The 22,885-nt window shown below is 39.6% G+C and overlaps 1 protein-coding gene across 2 annotated transcripts in view; it reads left to right on the forward strand.

Moving 5' to 3' along the window:
• LOC126356221 (choline transporter-like protein 1) overlaps window positions 1-22,885 on the forward strand; it is a 442,973-nt gene that overhangs the window by 316,064 nt on the left and 104,024 nt on the right. For both annotated transcript variants that reach the window (XM_050007038.1, XM_050007037.1), the window contains exon 2: window positions 19,909-19,973. In XM_050007038.1, the coding sequence (XP_049862995.1) occupies window positions 19,914-19,973 (60 nt within the window). In that variant the 5' untranslated portion in view covers window positions 19,909-19,913. The remainder of the gene's footprint in view (window positions 1-19,908; window positions 19,974-22,885) is intronic.

Genomic DNA, 22,885 nt, shown 5'->3' on the forward strand with positions numbered 1-22,885 from the left:
CCGTCGGTTTGAACGGAGATTACATTCAAAAGTAGAGTTTTGTAGTCGAAAGAGCGGGGAATAATATGATTTACTGGATTCCTGAATAAAACCAACCTGTTTTCAGAAAAAAATTATTGCATTACTTATTGAACGACCCTCGTACGAACTCCACAAATTCCGGATTAAACGCCTCATTCGGCCGCCAGTGCACTCGACGTACTTCATTTGAAAAAGAGGCTCTGCAATTCCCTGCTGATGGAGCTTCCGCCGTGTTGTTTTGGCGCTCTCAGGGATCACAGTTGTGACATTCAGTTGTGCAGCGGTTTTTGCAGCTGTAGTCTTCACTAAACACGCATTTTTGTTCGCTTTGTGACTTAGCGGATGATGTTTTTTGGCTTTCCGTGTCTGCGGTGTAAATTTTATGGCGCGCCTTGAAACACACAATAGTTTGGCTACCATGGTTACAAAAGTACCCATCACAGGAGCATTAACAACTTCTCGACGTCAGAAATCGCTCAGCTCCGACGTAATGCACTGACAGCTACACATATCACTGCTTTGATCACGACTCACACTTGCCGCGTAGTGAGGACACTGCACAGCTGCGTTCGCAATTAAATACAACGGCGCAACCAGCAGGCTTGGCTAGCATCACCATCTATGTTCAGGCACGTATTTATCGCAGTATTACCAATCCATTTACACAGAGGAAATCAACTAAAACTTACGCCGCAAATACTGCGGAAATGGAAAGTGCTATTGATGCGCGGTTTTCGAAGTGTGGTTTGGTAGCCAGGGACTCGTATTGTTAGCTAATCAACAGATTGTAGCAATACTTAGAAAGTGTATTTTTTATGCAAACACACTTTACATTTTTTAAATTGAACAATACCTATTAACACTAACAAACTAAAATTAGGATAAATTAGAATGTCAGTGCTGTTTGTTGCAGGCTTCTAGTGCGAGTCGTCTACGAGATATCGTATTCTGAAAAGTTCCCACACTGACACTTTTACAATACCTGTGGTGCCCACACTAAAGAACAACACAAGTGCATACTCTGGTTTGTGGGTTCTGACCTGTAACGAGACAACTGACCATCATAGGTTGTTTTCAAAATGACCATCGGTAGGGGCAATACACGCCACCATTCTGATATGGAACGACTGCTGCATACGTTCTAGCATTTCAGCAGAGATGTCCGGGCAGGCTGCAGAAATATGTCGTTGCATATCATCGGCTGAAGTTGCCATGCCCTTGTAGACAGTGTCTTTCAGGTTTCCCCACGGAGAAAAGTCTAGAAGCGTCAAATTCGGGGACGGGTCGTCCAAGGTACAGGTCCTCTAATTCGTTTTGGAAACGATTGGTGAAGACATGCTATGGTACTACGTTCACAATGGGCTGGACAACCATCTTGTTGGTGCCACAGGTTCCTCCTAATCCGCATAGGAACGTCTTCTAGCATCCGTGGATGATATGTTACGAGGCTGCTATAATTATGTGCGTTCCGTGTACCATGTAGAAAAAACGAACCTATCAGCTGATGGTTCTTTAACCCACACCACACGTTTACACGCCATGGATGCTGACGTTCGTCCTGAAGAAGCCAACGAGGATTGTTAACAGACCAGTAGTGCAAGTTTCGGTGGTTTACCTGGTCATGTTTGGTAAATATGGCTTCATCACTAAACAAAATACATAATACATCCTGAGGATCCTCTCTTAATACCCATGTACAGAAGTTAACACGATTCTCGTAATTGTTTCCATGCACCTCTTGCCAGAGAGAGACGTGATGGACATGGAACCTATGTCGATGGACCATGCACAGGACAAGTGCCTCATTCATGCTATTTCATCGTGGGATTGCGCGAGAGTTAACGTGCGGATCAAGTACAACAGCAGCACGAATATTTATTTCCCTCTCTTCTGTCGTCACTTGTTTCCTTCTGTTATGTTGTCTAGGTGTTACAATAGCAATTTCACGTAACTGATTGAAAAGGTTGATAAATTATTGCCGAGATGATTGACTTTTATCGGGATATCTTGCCGCACGCACAGTACAAGAACAAACTGCTTCCTTCCTACACTCTCCTCACACCACGAGCATGTCGTCTTTTTCTGTACTCGTATTGGTAAATCCCACGTCCAGTCACGACCTACTGGTTGTACTGTCACACACTGACCAGCAAGTTGCAGTGCACTCAGTGAACACTAACACACTGTAGGCAAACATAACATCGTACCTAGCAGCTACGCATGTTGAATGACACAACCAAGTGTCGGTGTGGGAACTTTTCAAAACAACGAAAACTCGTAAACGACTCGCACTAGAAGCCTGCAACAAACACCATTTACATTATAATTTACCCTACTTTTAATCTGTTAATGTCAATAGGCATTGTTCCATTTTAGAAAGTATAAAGGGTGTATTTGCACCAAAACATACTTTCTAAGTAGCATTACAGTCTGTTTATTGGCTAACAATACGAGTCCTTCACTACCAATTCATTCTGTGAAAACCATACAGCAATATCGTTTTACATTTATGCAGTATTTGCGGTGCAACTTTTAGGTGAGTTACCCTGTATAGTCTTGCAAAATCTGAAGACTCTTCTTCACAAACCTTGCGTTTTCCAAATAATTATTCGTATGTTCTCGTATTCCACTGACAGAGTTACACCACGACGCATTTGGCTTTCTAAATTCACTCTAAATCGTTTATGGACGAGGAAGCCTTGCTACCATCTGTGAAAGTTTTTATTATAACGGAAAAATCCTAAGTAAGAGCGTCACATTGCAACGTGAGCTACTGCCAAAAGCTTCGCTGCAAAGCGTTACACGTCTGTGGGGCGAACTACATATACGTTGCGTCAGACGCTTCGGCGAGCATGGCAGCCTTGATCTGTGCTTCAGAGCGAGTCGCCCTGCTGGTGACAATGCATACACAGTACCACGAGTACATAATTTGTGACCGTCAGACGGCCAACGAACCATTACCTCTACCTGTACACAGGTTGCACAAGGAGCCGTACTTCGTTTCGTGGAGTATTCGTCTTACCAATATTTGCCGCTGCCTTACCCGTTCCATTCATGACGGTTTGTATGACTCCGTAAGCACCATAATATCTCGTATTTTACTCTAGTTCATCGAAACATCCTGGGCCTCAGGTTCGATCAAAACTACTGCTTAAATTTTCAATAAAAATGCTCAGAAAAGGCATCCGAAGACTTCTGGTAGAGGAAGTCAACCTCGTACTGCCAATGGCCTTGTCAAAGATAACGAAATAGTGGATAGGTTCTAGGAATCCTCTTGCCTTTGCGAGTGAAAAACTGTCCCTAACACGTGGAAGCATCAGCAGTGGTCAACGCCATGAGGTGCAGATGGCAATGAAAACCACTGCATTAAACACAGGATATGTGAGCTACAATTGAAAAAAAAAAATCATGTTTATCTCTCCATTGCAAAAGATTCCGGATTAGTCCCCCATTCGGATATCAGGGTGGAAACTGCCAAAGGGGAAATGATCACGAGAAGAACAATGAATAACCAACGAAATGGTAAACATTCTACGAGTCGGAGAGTGGAATGTCTGAGATCTGAATGTGATGTAATGTGAGTCACTGAAGTGAAATGGAAAGAAAATAACGATTTCTAAGCAGATGAATGTAGGGTTATATTAACAACAGCAGAAGATGATGTAATGGGAATAGGATTCGTCATGAATTGAAAGATAGGGCACAAAGTGAGTTACTGTGAATAGTTGAGGGATTGGATTATGCTCAGCAGAATCAGCAGCAACTAGCGGCAATAACAACAGTTCAGGTATACAAGATGATTACACAAGCGAGAAGATGAAAAGGTAGAAGAAGTATGAGATGAAAATCAAATAATCATGATTGATAGGAACGCTGTGACAGGGGAAGGAATAGAAGGAGTTTTGGGAGGCTATGGGATCGGTAGTAGGAATGAACGAGGAGAAAAACTAAATGGTCTCTGCAATAAATTTCAGCTACTATAAGCGAATACACCGTTCGAAAGTCACAAGAGGAGGAAGTGTAGATGCAAAAGTCCTGGGGACAGCAGAGTCTCCATCTGGACTATATTATTATCAAAGAGATTCTGCGAAATCAGGCATTGGATTGTGAGGCGAAAGGGGTAAGTACAAAATTCTTCAGGAAAAGACAAGAATTCGACAATGTAAGTCTCTCGGAAATAAAATTAATATCCAAAGCGAAGTGGCCACAGGAAAAATGCGAAGAAATTGGAAAAGAAGTGGTTGACGGAAGGTCTGATTCAGCATATAAAAAAGTCGAGACAACTTTCGGTAAAGTTAAATTTAAGGTGTCAACATTAAGAGTACAAATGGAATTCTACTGTTAAACACAGAGGCGAGAACGGGTGGGTGAAAGAGTACACGGAAGGCCTATAGAGAGGGTGGAATCGTCTGATAAGAGTTGATATCTAAAACATACGGGATCCAGTTTTAGAGTCAGAATTTAATACAGCTTTGAAGACTTCCTATCGAATAATAAGGCGTAGGCAGCATTTCTGCCTTCGAAAAAGTGGCAAGCAAACAACTATTCAATAGAATTTTTAGATCTACGAAATACCGTCAGACGTCCAGAAAAATATCATCCACACATTACGGAGATAGCGAGGGCAGGAAAGTGTGAGCATTGCTGCACAATCAGCTTCACAGCTCATACTGACAAGCTGTTGATAAGAATAATATACAGAAGAATAGAAAAAAAAACTGAGGATGTATTAGATGACGACCGGTTCTGCTTTAGGAACGGTAAAGCCACCAGAGAGGCAGTTCTGACGTTGCGCTTCATAGTGGAAGCAAGGCTTAAGAAAACTCAAGACGCGTTCACAGGATTCGTTGACCTACAAAAACCGTTCTACACTATGAAGTGTTGCAAAGCCGGATAATATACAATTCGTACCACAACAAAGAAGGAAAAATAAGAATGGGGGACCAAAATCAAAGCGTTCTGATTAAGAAGAGTGTAAGACGGAGGTGCAGCCTTTGTCCCTATTTTTCGATCTCTTCATCCAAGAAGTAATGACGGAAACAAAAGAAAGGTTGCATGGGGGCTTAATTAAATAGACTGCAAATAATTTTAATTTTAGTCACTGTTTGTCCGGTTACGCAGTCTCTTAACTGGTTGGCCCTAACTAGTATTACTCCGCAATCTGACTGCACAGAATAACAACAAGGAATGAAAGGAAATTTCCGTTAACACAATTAATTAATTAAGTCCCCAGCAACTATAAAAGCTACGAAACAACAAAGTACAAATGTAACTGTTTTGTGTGTGGAAGTGTGATTCAACGTACACATCTGACACGGTTCTACCTCAATAAGACAAGATATTTTAAAGACGATTTACACTGAAGTAATTAAAAAAACTAGAAATACTCTAATTGCACATAGAAACCAGAATTACAGTCTAACACAAGAACACAAGCCAGATGCTTTGTTGACTGAACCTGTGACCAAGAGGCATAAGACATTTGAAATAAAAAAATTTCTTTACCTTCATATATATTGACGAAAAATACACTGATCGTTACAACGTCCCCAATCCAACAACATCTGGTGTCTTGCCCAACAGAAAAACTGCACATGGCATGGTACTCTAACTACGGCTACCTCAGAACTACTACTGCCCTCAGCAACTTCTTAGCTGCAACTGCCAGTGGAAGCGGCTGAATAATACTCTCTGGCGCTGTGACTCAGTGTAGCCACCTTTCATATGCCCCTCCTCCACGGGCTAGAATTTGATGGTATTTTTGCCAGCACTGGTGGTGAAAATACCGCCAAATTCGTCCAAAAAAAATACAGACAAAAATAAAAGATAATATTAAAAAAGTAAATACCACATAATTAAATAAATTTTGGCTTTGCACTGACCCTTCAATAACCTAATATAGAAAATAAAGTAAGGAATACAAATGCTTTCATACATGTGATTTTACACGTTAGTTTACACAAGTATAATTCAATCAATGGCACTAGCAATGACGAATAGGTGCAGGTAAGAGTCTCATAACATTTCATAAACAGTAAACACACGAAAAATCAGTTTATACAAATATTCACATAAAATCTTTTCAGTAGTTCAATAAACAGGTAGCACTTCTCAGAGTAGCTGACAGTTCCAACAGTAGCACCCAGCAATGGTCAACAGGTGCAAATAGCAGTCTCATAACATTTCATCAGCAGTATTTAAACAGCTCCAACAGTGGCACCCAGCAATGTTGACATGTGTAGACAGCAACATGTGACATAATTTCAGTAGAAGCAGTTCCATCAGTGGCACCCACTAATGTTGAACAGGTGCAGTGCAGACACCAACAAGTGACATCATTTCAGTAGAAGGAATTCCATCAGTGGCACCCAGCAATGTTGAACAGATGCAGATACCAAAAGGTGACATTATTTCAGTAGAAGCAGTCCATCAGTGGCACCCAGCAATGCTGAACAGGTGCAGACACCAACAAGTTGCATTATCTCAGTAGAAGCAGTTCCAACAGTGACTCCTGCCAATGTTGAGCAGGTGAAGGTAACAGTCCATATATTCACTATCACTAATCGGACAGTTCATCAGAGTTTATCAGCAGAAATTAAACATTTCCAGGTGGCACCCACTAATGTTAATACGTGTAAGCACGAACAACAGTTTGAATGCACACACAATTGCTTTTACAAAATCATTATCAACGCTCTTACACTAAACATACAAATTATAGCAAACACACAAATGATATCAGATAATTGTCATATTAACTATTACAAATACACAAATATCAGTAAACCTATATTTTTTATGGATGTCAGTGCATGCCACAACAAACAAGTAAAATAATATTTAGGAGATAGGTCGGTACCAATTATTTGGGATTAGGAAAGAAAAACACACAAAACACTCACTCATCTCTCATCCACATATTAAGTAATATTGTGTAATTGAATAGTGTTAACTGTGTAAATGCAATTCTGTCAAAATTTGATGCTCAATATGTGTATCAAGTAGTAGTGGTACAGTGTATAACAGTCAATAATAGTTAGTCAACGTCATATTCATCATGTTAAGACCAATGTTTGCCAAGCCAACTTTTTCTGAACAACTGTCAGTGTGCCATGATATGCAAATACTTCCTTTCTCCAAACAAAGAGGTATACACTGCTTATTGATTTAACAAAGTGTGTGTGTGTAGACAATCTTCTAGTGTTCTAGTCTGCCATCTTCATCCTCTTTGTTCCATATAAACCAACAAAAAAAATATGCTCCTCACTTACTTTACCTCTTATCCACCAAAACTCCAATAATCATCAGCATCACACAATCTTAATACCTCAATAATACCTCTTACGTCGATACATATAAACTTTATTATCAATATCATTTATCTTACCTCTTGTGCACCAAAACTTCAATAATCATCAACTTCACACAATCTCAATACCTCAATAATACCTCTTCAATACGTCGATACATATAAACCTTATTACCAATATTATTTCACTTCCATAACAACTCTTTCCTCTAGTCATTCTCCTCGAACAAGTACAGATAAAATCCTAGTGTAAACTTCAATTCATCATCCCATACAATCCGAAGACACAGTGTCCACACACAACTTCTGTGTAATCCATCTGACCCAAATCTTCTACTCATTACGAATTATAAAATACATTTTGGTTACCTTGTCCATCATTAAATAAAATAAATGCATACATGACCTCTAACAGCCTTTAGTTTGAATAACTTTCAGTAAGTAAGTATGAGTACGGAATGTGAATGATCGTAATATTTCACAGTGTGTACACCACTTCAAGAATCATGGCAAAACAGAAGCAAACATGTAGAGTATTTCTTGTGTCAAGTGTCACTTGCTATTTCAATTGCTATTTCAATTGCTCACGAAGAATGCAGTGTAATAACTGTCAATGGTCTAAACCTGGTGTTGGTATGTCATGTCAATAGCTTCCTTCCTATTAGCATATATTTATACAGCTTCCATAAAACCTCCAGCTCATGTGACTTCAATGAAGTTTCTTGTACCAATGTCGTTCGTAGAATTATAGTAGTTTATTTTCTTACCTTAAAATATCAGGCACTGAGCGTAAGCAAAACATGCAATAGCGAATAAATATACCAGTAGAGAACAGAATGTTAACAAATGGATGTAGCACAATCCCTACAACGAGGCTCTGCCAAGCGAACAATCTGTAATTAATACCATAGTGTGACCAAAACTCCATGTTCGTACACCGCATATCAGCACTTCTATATGCCAAATTAAAGAGTAGTTATGACAACAAAACAGAAATGTGTAAATATGCAATCCATACTCAAAGCAGCAAATATATATCTCACATAATAAACAGGTCATTAGTATCATATCAGCATAAGCAAATAAATGTTCATATGTAATCTTAATAAGTAAACATGAAGGCGCAAGCAAATAAATCAAAGTATAACCTACATACATATCATATCAGCACAACTAATCAGGTGACAATTATAATTTAAATAAATAAGCACAGCAGGCACATAGTAAAAAAAAAAGACATCAGTGAAAAACACGGCAGCCAAGCGATGCATAATATACATAAGTAACAACCTTGTTCATTAATCAATCATTGTCAAAATCAGTAAACACAAGTATAAATCACGTAATCGCGAGCAGCAAATTACGTCTAAAGTACGTACCTAAATGGAAATATGTTACCTGAAAAATAAACTCAATTAATAGTTACCTTTTAGTTTATTACTTTCTTCTTCGAAATTACATTCTTCCTGGAATTTTCTCGATGGCAAGTCCTCTTAACGTCGGACACGCACAGAATTCACCTGAAGTTCTTAAATATTTTATACAACCGTATCCTGAAAAAATACTGAACGCTAATAACACAATGTATCAAGTCGTTATAGCTTTATACTGAATTTACTCAGGGAAATTAGACTGTGTATTTGCTTACGGCTGTCAGTGCATTCGCACTGAGCGCTCGATCATCTGTAGGTACGCGTGACGTAGGAAGTAATTGTTTGCGGTCAACGACTGCCTTGTGCGGCGCGCAAACTTGACTGTTGCTTTGAGTATGTGCCGCCGCCAGAACACGGCGCGGTATCCTTGTACTCTCCGTGTGTTTACGTATAACTGTTAGTTTCTCAAAAGTATGTCATACAACAAAAATTTAAAGTTCGATATATGATGTATTCCCTTAGAGCTCCGTGATTTAAAAGTTTCTACTTCGACAGTGTTATCATGAATAATTTTGCGAACCCTATATGGACCGTTATAAAGCAGAAAAAATTTGCGACACAAGCCTTTTCCTTTGCGAGACAAACGCTGAGACTTAATTAACACCTTTTGACCAACTGACAAGGTTTTTAAACGACCAGGACGTTTAGCTGATTTCTCTGGTCTAGCAGCCGCAGATGCAATATTTTGTAGAGCCAGATCGACAACTCCAGAATGCCGCAGTTTCCGTGAAGGCGGAAAAGGAACGATTTCAGAAATGCGATTTGTGGGTGCTTTATTTTTTAATATCAATATAGGTGGTAAAAAAGTTGAATCATTAGGGAGTTCATTCAGAATGTTTTGAAAAATATGAAGATACTGATCCCACGTTCTGTGATTCTGATGACAAAGTCTACACAATTTATTGATTTCCTTCATCCATCTCTCCGAAGCGTTAGATTGAGGGTGAAAAAGTGAAATGAAAATTGGTTCAATCTTACGATGCCGTAGAGTACGAAGCCAAATTTTAGAGCGAAACTGTGATCCGTTATCTGATATAACCTTCTCAACATGTCCCACTTCTTTAAGGATACTGAGCGAGCTGTAGCTTTGCGTAAGGGTGTAAAACACACATATTTTGATGTCAATTCCACTGCTACCAAAATGTACGCAAAACCATTAGTAGAACGAACCACAGGAACGAACAAATAGACTGCAGCCATCTCCTTTAATTTCGCTGGAATGATAGGAAACAACGGTGCTCTGTGAGAAATAGTTGGCGGCTTAGCCTTTTGACATAATTTGCATTTGGCAAGAACTGATCGAATACGTTTTTCCATATTACTGAAGTAGCAAATTTTCTCGTAATTTATGAAAGCATTTTCTGGAACCAAAGTGTGCATAACTGAAATGTGTATACCAAATCAATTTATTAACCCACTCATCAGGAATGCAAACTAACCAAACAGAGTTGTCGACCGATTTTCGTTTAAAAAGAATATCATTGCGAACTAAATAATACTGTCTAATCGCTACGCTTTCCTTTCTCCTCCACTTCTCCTTAATGTCCCTCCAGATTGGATCCTTGTTTTGCTCCTTAGCGATGTCCTGGACGAAATAAAATTTTCAAACGCAACACTTTGAATATACATCAAACAATAATTGTTTTCCTTGCAGTCCTCCTCAGCACTTTGTTTCAAACCCATAGGTGCACGGTGCACGTGATAAAGCATCCGCAATAATATTTGAAGAACCCTTTATGTACACAATACCAAAATCAAATTCCTGTAGATACAGCGCCCATCGTGACAATCTTCCATGTGTTAATTTTGTTGACATAAGAAATTCCAGAGCTCGATGATCGGTGTAAACGTTAGTACGTCTGCCATACAAAAATATGCTAAATTTTGTGAAAGCCCAAACAACAGCCAAGGCTTCAAGTTCCGTAATAGAATAATTCTTTTCTGATTTAGAGAGAACACGACTTCCAAATGCAATAGTTTTCTGTACTACAACGCCGTTTTCTTCTATCTCTTGAAATAAGTGTGCCCCTAGGCCTTTGTATGATGAGTCCGTCGCTAAACAAAAATCTTTAGATAAATCCGGATGTGAAAGAAGTGGAGCAACAACTAAAGCATCACGAAGTTGTTCAAATTCTGCTTGAGCTTCTTCATCCCAACACCAATTAGAATTCTTTCCAGATAGTTCACATAAACGAGGCGTGTCCAATCTAACAAAGCGTCTAAGAAAATTACAGACACCAAGGAAACTACGAACATCACGTTTTGTAGTAGGAACAGCATAATTACGAATAGCGTCTAGTTTTTCTGGATCAGGAAGAATACCTTCTGTAGAAATAATATGACCAAGAAATTTCACCTGAGAACGACCAAATTCAGATTTTTCCAAGTTCACTGTAATGCCAACTCTTGCAAAAATACGTAATAATGAATCTAAAATTTTGTTGTGCTCACTCCAAGAACGTTTAGCAATAAGAATATCGTCAACATATGAAGTAATATTGTCATGAAGATATACAGGTAAAATTTCGTTTAAACTACGAATGAATGCTGCTGAAGATACAGTAAGTATAAACGGTAATTTCCGAAATCACTTCTGGGTAAAATAGTCATATCCGGTTATTCTTTACCGACTCTCTAGATAGGTTGATAGTTGAAGAATTGCTCTGATAGATACAAAGAATAGTAAAAGAGTAGGCAGCGGTGTAGAAAACTAAAAGGGAAATAGCACCACTACAGCTCGGGGCCCTGTGCACGCTACGGCACATATTCACTTAGTGTAGCGAATCCCCTGAGGACATAAATAGCCGCACATAAATTCCAGTTTGTGACTTAGTGGACAATTTTGTGGAAGTGCGTACATAAATTGATCTAACCATGAACATGGATGTATGTCATTCTTAGAATTGCGAAAGATCTTAAATTTCCGAACAGTTAAGAAGTGTTTATAGTCAAAGTTTTCGCCTCGTGGCGACAAAGACCTACCGCGTCTGTCCCAGTCCCAATGTCGATTATTGTCAAGTTCGCGCGCCTGGCGCTCTCTTGTTGCTTCTCGTAAATGAAATAAATTATTTTCTTCAATGCCCTCTGCTATCTGTGATTCTAAATTTCTTCTGCTATCTTTTCCTACGATTACGTTTTCAATTTGTTTGACTTGCTTTCGTAACGCTTCAAATTCCCTTTTAACGCGTTAATTAAATTTTCCCTGATTCTCAACATGTTTATTTATGTTCTGGTACTCTTCGGTTTCTGCAAATGGCAATGGAGCTGTATCGTCTGAATCTCTGTCCCCATTTAAACTAAGACTTGTCAATTTATCTGAAATCTCCTCAACTCTTTCCGATAAGTCTTTCTGTTTATTTACGTCTTCCGTAAGTGTCGCGACTCGGGTTTCAGTATTGACACATTTAGTAGTTAACTGTTCACATTGTTGTGTTAGGTTATTTATTGTTTCATTTCGTACAGATTCCTCGATTCTTTCAAATATTTCTTCCTTTAACTCTGAAAATTTTTGTACTATCATGCGATCTCTTTCTTCCTGTTCTCTATCCTGTTCCTTTTGTCTGACTTCTATTGAAATTAATCTATTATTGTGATCATTCAAAATCGGTTGTACTTCTTCTCTAATTTCTTTCTTTAATCATCTTTCATGTTTTTAAAACATATCCCTATTCGTGAATCTAACCGTGTTTCCATTGTTCCCATATCAGTTTCTAACCGTGTTGCCAATGTTCCCATCTCTGATTTTAATTCAGATCCTAACTGTGATCCTAATGAGTCTAACCGTGTTTCCATTGTTCCCATCTCAGTTTTAATTGTTCCTGTTTGTGATCCCAAATTTAATATTGCACTCATCAACTGCTCCATATTAGCTGGTTCGAAATTCTTTTCGCCCCTAACATTTCCCGTAAAACTAACTTCCTTCGTCATAGCAGTAAAGCTATCTGTGTTCGATACTATTCCAGAATCTTCTGTCATTAATCTCGTATTCTGCAAATTATTTGATTGTGAAAAATTTTGAACTGGTTCCGGACTATGTTCCCGACTTATTAAATTGTTTTCTACTTCATTATTCATCACACTGTTCTCCTGTGTTGGCGAGTTCGCTATGTTAACAATTTCATCATTCTCACTACCGATCACTTTTTCCTTTTTCATCGATCGCGTAATCATTTACAAACCGTACAAAACTCGTCACTATACGAAAATTACACACAATATAACACTTTATCACCAACAATACCATTCACACGAAATGCTTCCCGACCAACACGATTAACGAACTATTGAAATCCTCATAACAAGACATCAAAAATTAAATTCTGCAAAAATACCATTAGAAGAAAGACAAGACAACTACAAATGTTCATTACCAAATCTACACATGCAATATAGACTAGTTACTAAACTACAAATTACCACAACAATACTACTGTTTACTATTTTTACTATCAAAAGAATTCCAAGGGACAATCTGAAGCAGCGGTCGCCACGTGCATGGGGGCTTAATTAAATAGACTACAAATAATTTTAATTTTAGTCGCTGTTTGTCCGGTTACGCAGTCTCGTAACCGGTTGGCCCTAATTAGTATTACTCCGCAATCTGACTGCACAGAATAACAACAAGGAATGAAATTTCCGTTAACACAATTAATTAATTAAGTCCCCAGCAACTATAAAAGCTACGAAACGACAAAGTACAAATGTAACTGTTTTGTGTGTGGAAGTGTGAAAGTGTGATTCAGCGTACACATCTGGCACGGTTCGACCTCAGTAATACAAGATATTTTAAACACGATTTACACTGAAGTAATTAAAGAAACTAGAAATTCTATAATTGCATATAGAAACCAGAATTACAGTCTAACACAAGAACACGAGCCAGATGCTTTGTTGACTAAACCTGTGACCAAGAGGCATAAGACATTTGAAATAAAAAAATTTCTTTACCTTCATATATATTGGTGAAAAATACACTCTGATCATTATAACATCCCCAATCCAACAACATCTGGGGTCTTGCCCAACAGAACAACTGCACACGACATGGTCACAATTAGTACTCTAACTACGGCTACCTCAGAACTACTACTGCCCTCAGCAACTTCTCAGTTGCAACTGCCAGTGGAGGCGGCTGAATAATACTCTTTGGCGCAATCTCTGGCGCTGTGACTCAGTGTAGCCACCTTTCAAGGTTCAGGATTTGAATTAAATTTCAGGGTGAAAATATATCAAGGTTCAGATTTGCTGATGACGTTGCTGTCCTCAGTAAAAATGAGGAAGAATTGCAGACCTGTTGAGTAGAGTGAAGTCTACCGAGCACTTATCATGCGACTGACAGTAAACGGAATGAAGATGAAAGTAATAAGGAGTAACAGGAATGAGAATAGTGCTGAACTTCACATGTACACTGGGGGCGAAGAAGTAGACGAACTGTGAAGGAATTTTGTTACACTGGAAGTAAAACATCGGTGGGCAGAAGAAGCAAGGACATCAAAAGCAGACTAGCACCGGCGAAGAAGCACAAAAGAAGTCTGCTACACAAACCCTAATTTGAGGAAGAAGTTTGTGAGAATGTTACGTTTGAAGCACAGCATAGTTCAGTAGTGAATCATGAATTATGGGAAAACCGGAAAAGAAGAGATTCGGTGTTTGAGATATGGTAGTGAAGAAGGATGTTAGAAATTAGGTGAAGAAAGGAATGAGAAGGTTCTCTGCAGGATCGGTGTAGAGAGGAACGTGTGGAAAACATTGACAAGAAGACGGGAGAGAGTGCCAGGACATGTGTTAGGACGTCAAAAAACAGCTTCAGCGGTACTAGAGGGAGCCGTAGATGATGAATACTGTAGGAGAAGACAAAAACTGGAATAATCCAACAGATAAGTGAAGGCGTTGGGTAGAAGTGAAGAGGTTGACATACGAGAGATATTCGTAACGGGCCATATCAGACCAGTCAGAATATGGATGGAACAAAACATGCCCTCGCTAGATTTACGATGGAGACAGCGCGTCCTCGAATACCCCTTAAATATTTCCAACTTTATTTCTCAGGATTAAAAATAACATTCCCAGTGCTGAAACAAAAATCATCACATTTCTTGTAAGATAAACCTGAACTTCTGGCCAGATCAACCGTGATTTGTTTCACATCTTTTAATTAACGAAGTATAAATATTACAAAATCAAAAGATTTGTCGTACGTGTATAGAGCAGGTGAGAGGAAATGCGGACTTCGGCAGGATCGACGAGTAACTGTAACATGTTCGTCATGTATAAAATACAGTGTGAAGTGTCCTGAATCTAAAAATGAAAAAAAACTTCATTATTCCAAAAAAAATTCACTGAAGATGTTTTTAACACACAATGTCAAACGCTACTGGAATAAAAATAAATATTACAGTATATTGCAGCGAGATGGACCAGTTGAAGTTACAAAATTATATTTAAATACTTGATACAGAAAACGACCACACTAACAAACTAATATCTTTGTTGGAGCTACAAAATTATATTTAAATACTTCTTGCAGATAACGACTACACTAACAAACTAATATCTTTGTATTTAGTACTCAATGATATGAGACTACGAATATGACGTATCAAATGAGTGTAAGAGCTCATTAGAACGCACTGTTCCCATCCTTAGAAAGCGCAGAGCCCCTACGCGTGTTTTGAGTATGCAACCCACATAGCATAAATGTCTGATGGCCGGCCTGCCACAGCGATATAGACGATATGACTGGTAGTTCCCTCTGTCGGTCAAAGGCACAGCGCTTATCCTCTGCGTATGAGAATCAATTCTTTTCAACAGCATTAGCACGCATAGTAATTATTGATCCTGCTCATCCTCAAGAAGCTGTGATACCAACAGCGCTTTGTTCGATTTCGTAGTCACGCAACGACAACATCGTGGAGTTTCAGTTCCAAGGTCGATGGCGTCTGAGGTGCATGTCCAATGACGCAGACACAGTGCTTCCAAATGGGCTAATCCCATTTGAGATGGACGAAAAGTGAGAAAACTAACCTAGTATTTTTTTAAATCATTAATAATTTTTACACGTCTCAATTACCAGTATTGTAAAAGAAAACAACTTTCATAAGGTTATCACTTACTTTATCTTTACCAGTTTTCCAGAAATAATTCGTTGAAATTTGCGTTATTTTTGACGTGACAAATTCCCGTCCAGGTCAAGAGTCGTACATTGCATTTCGACGGGGACGATCCATTTTGAAGCTGAATGTCTTTGTTGATGGAGGCATACGGTTTTTAAAGATCTTCTATTGATGTATTAAGCATAAACACAATGCTTGTAAAAATTAACCTTCTATAGGCCCGAAATACTTTCTATTGCGCTTTGATTCCAGTTTTAAGTTCTATGAGACTATGGAGCATCTTGTCTGAAGCGTGAAAAATAATTAATAATGCGAACTTAAGTCGACACTGCACTTTGGTTGAACTGAGCTGCCGTAAAACATCAACAGCAGGCGATCGACAAAGGCATGGTCATAATCCATGGGTGTTGCAGTTGTTTCTATTTCCTTTTTATTTTTTCTACAGCTCTCCATGGAAGATACATAAAAACGTTTAGGAACATTGTTGTTAATCAAATCCTGAACAGCATCGCACAATTTTAATTGCGTTTAAAGGTGTGTTAATCAGAAAACATACGAAAAGTGGTGTAATTTAACATTAAATTTCAGTTCTAAATATATCGTGTAAATACCACCTCAAACTATAAAATTTTACCTTGATTTTGAATTTTATTTGCAAATTTTACTTTGGCTGATTTCTGAGTCACGAGTCTTAGAATTTTGTGATTTTATTAAGTTACATTACCTTTACCCTTAAAAAAACTCGGAAGCACTTGTTTATCGCAGATGCGAGTTTGCAGAAGATAAAACCTGAACGTCTACTTTAGATGAATGAAAATTGAGCCTCCACAAAAAAGCAAGGTTTCCTGTCGTCCGAAGTGAAATGGGACAGCCCACACGCGTCAACCCGCCGCAGAGGATGGCCAGAAGAATTCGACGACGTAGTTCACGACGCCTTCTCATAGCCGTACGGATGTGGCGCTGTGGTTAGCACCCTGGACTCGCATGTGGGAGGGTGGCGGTTCAAATACGCATCCAGTCATTTTCCTAAGCCGCTCCAGGCCAATGCCGGGATGACTCCCGTGAAAGGGCATGTCAGCTTTCCTTCCCATGCTAGAAACAATCCGTGCTTGTGCTCCGTCACCGATGACTTCGACGTTGACGAGACGTTAAATGCTAATCTTCCTTTTCTTACAGATACATCTGGGGCGATCGACAGTTGTAACTTTTCTGCACTTTATTTTTCGTGAACTAAAACTGCAGTAAACTGAACTGCTATTCTGTATACTAGTGTTTCTGTGTTGTTGTCCTGAACGGTACAAGTGGTGTAATTACGCAAACTCTATTTGGTAAAAGAATGGTGCACCAAAATTAACTGTACTTTTAATTAACTTTGCCAAAGCGACTGGAAAAATTAACTGTATATTGTATACGCTGTTCTGTGAAATTCTGTTGTGCAATACAGTGAAGTGCTACATGCGTGACAACTACAATAATTATTATAGTTTGCGATGTTGCCAGCACAGTAGCTCAGCTTGTTCAGTCAGAGGGTTTAGCTACCCTCTGTAATAAAAAAAAACTGAGTGCACTGATCTACGAACAACCTGAACGGGTGTCACCTGACATCCGCCTCGATCATATACAACAAACAAAACTGAACAAAATGAGATCAATTAAAAAAAAAGGTCAGGAACCGTGCGTTCGCTACGGTCGCAGGTTCGAATCCTGTCTCGGGCATGGATGGGTGTGTTGTCCTTAGGTTAGTTAGGTTTAAGTAGCTCTAAGTCAAGGGGACTGATGACCTCAGGTGTTAAGTCAAATAGTGCTCTGAGCCATTTGAACCTTTTTTTTTTCTCTGAGCAATTTTTTTGAACTTTCCTGGCGTATTTGCTGCTTCCAAGGTTCTCAGGCATGCTGCTGGATCCGATCGTTGAAGGTTTTGCTTTGATGGAGCTTAGTATTGGCATTCATGCCTTGTTCAGTTGAAAGCCAGTGATCCTGTTGATTAAAGTATAGGCCACACGAACATCAGTAACTTCTTCGAGAATGCATTCCCAAAATTTATCGATGGTAGCCAGTCACTTTCGTTTGCTGGTAATTCACTTAAAGTCCATTTTCAGTGCAGTGGCCTACTATTGCAGACTTATTGGGCTGAAGTAAGCGGGTGAGGCGCTAATGTTCTGCACATCGATCTTCAGTTGCGCGGATCGTTGTCCAGTATAAGTTTTTTCGTGAAACTTGGTACACCGCCGCTTTTTCGAGACCCGTGCCGTCTTTCACTGTCCCTAATAAAGCTCATGTTTTGGCTGGAATGGTTTTCCGCCGAAATAACGTGGGCCTTCCACGATCAGGTCTGGCAGTACACCCGAGAACCATGGCAGCATTGTTGTCATTTTTAGTATTATTTTCAGAGATTCCCTCATTCTGTAATTTCATAGTTTCACATTCTTTTTACTCATTTTTTTTTTTCTGTTAAGAGCTTCCGAACGTGTAATGAAGCGTTCTGCGAAGATATACACTACACTACTGGCCATTAAAATTGCTACACCACGAAGAGACGTGCTACAAATGCGAAATTTAACCGATAGGGAGAAGATACTGTGATATACAAATGATTAGCGTTTCAGAGCATTCACACAAGGTTGACCCCAGTGGCGACACCTACAACGTACTGACACGAGGAAAGTTTCCAACCGATTTCTCATGCACAAACAGCAGTTGACCGGTGTTGCCTGGTGAAACGTTGTTGTGATGTCTCGGGTAAGGAGGAGAAATACGTACAATCACGTTTCCGACTTTGATAAAGGTCGGAATGTAGCCTATCGCGATTGCGGTTTATCGTATCGCGACATTGCTGCTCGCGTTGGTCGAGATCCAATGACTGTTAGCAGAATACGGAATCCGTGGGTTCAGGAGGGTAATACGGAACGCCGTGCTGGATCCCAACGGCTTCGTATCACTACCACCCGAGATGACAGGCATTTTATCCGTATGGCTGTAACGAATCGTGCAGCCACGTCTCGATCCCTGGGTCAGCAGATGGGGACGTTTTCAAGACAACAACCATGTGCACTAACAGTTCGACAAAGTTTGCAGCAGCACGGACTATCAGCTCGGAGACCATGACTGCGGTTACCCTTGAAGTTGCATCACAGACAGGAGCGCCTGCGATGGTGTACTCAACGACGAACCTGGGTGCACTAATGGCCAAACGTCATTTTTTCGGGTGAATCCAGGTTCTGTTAACAGCATCATGATTAACAGCATCATGATGCTCGCATTCGTGTTTGGCGACAAAGCGGTGAACGCACATTGGAAGCGTATATTCGTCATCGCCATACTGGCGTATCGCCCGGCGTGATGGTATGGGGTGCCATTGGTTACACGTCTCGGTGACCGCTTGTTCGCATTGACGGCACTTTGAACAGTGGACGTTACATTTCAGATGTGTTACCATCCGTGGCTCTACCCTTCATTCGATACCTGCGAAATCCTACATTTCAGCTGGATAATGCACGACCGCATGTTGCAGGTTCTGTACGGGCCTTTCTGGATACAGAAAATGTTAGACTACTGCCCTGGCCAACACATTCTCCAGATCTCTCACCAATTGAAAACGTCTTGTCAATGGTGGCCGAGCAACTGTCTCTTCACAATACGCCAGTCACTACTCTTGATGAACTGTGGTATCGTGTTGAAGCTGTACACGCCATCCAAGCTCTGTTTGACTCAATGCCCAGGCGTATCAAGGCCGTTATTACGGCCAGAGGTGGTTGTTCTGGGTACTGATTTCTCAGATCTATGCACCCAAATTGCGTCAAAATGTAATCACATGTCAGTTCTAGTATAATATATTTGTCCAATGAGTATCCGTTTATCATCTGCATTTCTTCTGGGTGTAGCAATTTTAATGGCCAACAGCATAATTGATACAGGTGTCCAACTGAAAGAAAATGATGAATGCATTAGAGTAAGAATTACTACTTGAGAAATGAACGTGTGCCCAACATAGAGTGCTGTGTGAAGCGAATTAATGGTGGCCGTGTGTTTTCAGGCGAGATGGGTGCCTGCTGCAGCTCTAGCGACAGGGTGGAGCCGTCCAGCCAGTCCCAGACGCAGGTACAGTTCGGCTCTTGATTAATTACTCCCATCTTTGTCTTTCTACTGATTCTCCTCCAGCACTAAAATAAAGGTACAGTCCCTTTTAAAATTCTGTGAGACATCCTCTCCTGCAGAGGTTCATGTTTTTTTTATTATTTATTTATTTTTCTTTACAGCAAGAATGAATTTATTAAATAACTCATTTTCCAGCGAGTTTCTTCTCATTCAAACACTTATTTACGCGACAATCTACAGCGTGATTATGTTCCGAGGAATGTACGTTAACCTTGCTGTATTCAATTTTACAAGTTTATTCTGAACGGTTTCGGTTTTCAACCTACGTCTTGTTTGCTGATTTTTTCCTGGATGAGGGTTGAGAACCGAAACCGGTCGGAATAAATGTGTAAAATTCAATGCAGCAAAGCTAACATGCATTCTTAAATTCTTTTCATTTAGTGAACAATATTTTATACGTCACGATTCGCCAATTTCGACTATTTTAGCGCTCCAGGTAGAATCGCAGCAGCGTGTCGTCGTGTCAGGTGGCACACGCACACTCCGTAAGTTTTCTACTCACCATAAGAAACAATGAGACGCCTGATGTTGGCCGCAAGGACTTCGCTACTTGAATTGCTCATGCGCAAAGGGAACACTCTTAACGAGCCCCGCACTCTCTCCAACATTTGACATCGCGTTGCATGAGAAAACAATGTAGTGAAAACAATCCGCAAAAACATCATTTTAGAGCACTTTTCGAAATAAAAACCTATAAAGCAGCATTTGAGGTGATTTTTCTTTTTAAGTGTACGATTTAATGAATCGATGAAATTCAAAAATGTAAAGAATCAGAATCACTAAGGGATTGAACACTAGTTATTAACATCGATATGAGAATGTTCTTATACACGGCGTGCAGGCAAACGGGGTGATAGAAGACTGGTTGGATGTCGTGGTGAGGGTTTATGGAAGTGAAGGACTTGATCGAGGGCGTGCAGGAGGGAGGAAGCGTTGGTTAAGTGTGCAACGTGTGTTTGCTGTAAAAGCGTATTACAAAACCTCGGATAGTTTTGTTGTGCTCAAAGTGCTTCTGGGGACAGTTTAATTCACCTGAACGGCCCTCCGTGTCATCTTCCAAATCTCTTCCAGAAGGATGGTACAACAAACCATACTGCTGTTGTGTCAATAGTTGTACCTATATTCGTGTTTCCTTGGCGTCTCATCTACAGAAATGACGATACTCCGTGTTCACCCCGATCGTCAGCTTTATCGGCTCCACAATTTTTCCTTTGGGATTACCACAAGTTCAAAAGTTTCCCAGGAAAACTATCCAAGGACCACAGATGATTTGAAGGAGCGAATTGGCCAAGGTATACTCAAGATACCGTTAGAGATGCTACGCAATGTCAAGAGCGGATTCAGCGTCAAATTCCGACAATGCGTGTGAAATCAGGGAAGCCCTCTGAGTGATACCATTTTAATAAAATGATAACTTTCATGGTAAACTTTTGATTCCACTCTTAGTACACTAGATTTATGTCACAAAATTAAAATTTGTTTGTATCTCCAATTTGTGCGAACTTTTTTATTTTTCCATTTGATTGCCTCATACCTTTTTTCAAAGTCAGTATTTCAGTTTTAGAAATAGCACCAACAGTTACCACAAAACACTTTTTGATAAGAATTCGTTCTTATCTTTTTTAAAAAAGAATTGTGTTTAACTGACTTTTGAATTCCCGCTAAAACAATCAAGTGGACGCGTTACTTTGTTATGACGTCACTACTCTGTGAACTGTCAGATGTTATGGATCTTAAGACATTATGTACGTTTCCCGCAACATCTCCTTAGGGAGTAAAGTTTTCCGAAAATGTTTTTCCATAGTTCCAATAGCTCAAATGTTTTAGGATTCCTTATTTGTATGAGACCCTAATTTGTATGACATTAGGAACGGGAGAAACAGGGTTTCCACGAAATGCTCACTTCAGACCATCACATTCCATTAACGGTAATCATATTTTTTAAGTATTTATGGTTTTGCCAACTATAGAGCCACACGTTTGAAGGAACTGAACAGGAAATTTCATTTAAGGGACCTCGAGGTCTTAGAGGTGAATGCTGATTTAAATCACATCAGTGGTCCATTGAGGAAAACAACCGAATAAGCCAGTACAAAATAATAATGTCTAAGTATTTTGTTATTATAAAAGAGCCCGCATCACAGCATTTAAACAAAGATTACAGTATAGATAGCCTACTCGTAAATGCGGCCCCGTTCTGGATTTTAATTCTGTATTTATATGAGTAAAACTACTATTACTACTACTAACTTTATGCGGGTTCCGTCTGAAAACAAAATTGGCAATTGTGAAAAAACAACCTTGCAGAAAAAATAGTTTCCTTTTAACAGATCTTAAATGTCTTTAATGCTACACACAAAATTACACTACATCACCTCCACTTGCTACTTCTTCTGTTAGGGCTAGAAGAATCAGTGTCGGTCTTGCTCCAGGATGGTTCTGATATCAACAACATGTTGTTTTCAGTCTGTTGGTACACACTGCAAAACAAAGTAATTTAAGTGGCAATTTAGGTCTGCGAATCAACGGCTCGAAGAAAAATTTTGTACTGGCATCAGAACTACTATGGCTGCACTTTTACATTAAGCATCTGATCACAAGAAAACACTGCGTACAGTCATCTGTGTAATGAAGTTTACTCGTTAGTACAGCGCAATTCTAGAGAACATTGTGTCGCCAGTTAATATCACTAGCTTATGTTTTTGTATGAGCCTTCTTCAACCCTCTTTATAGGATACAAACATCAAAGATACCACAACACGGTTTTATCCAAAGGAAACTTTTACAAAATATGTTTACGAGCAGACACAGGGCTTTCTAGCTTGCGTGGAAATATAGTATCTTTCTAGTACAAT

The sequence above is a fragment of the Schistocerca gregaria genome, chromosome 3, assembly GCF_023897955.1.
Source record: "Schistocerca gregaria isolate iqSchGreg1 chromosome 3, iqSchGreg1.2, whole genome shotgun sequence".
Taxonomy (NCBI): Eukaryota; Metazoa; Arthropoda; class Insecta; order Orthoptera; family Acrididae; genus Schistocerca; species Schistocerca gregaria.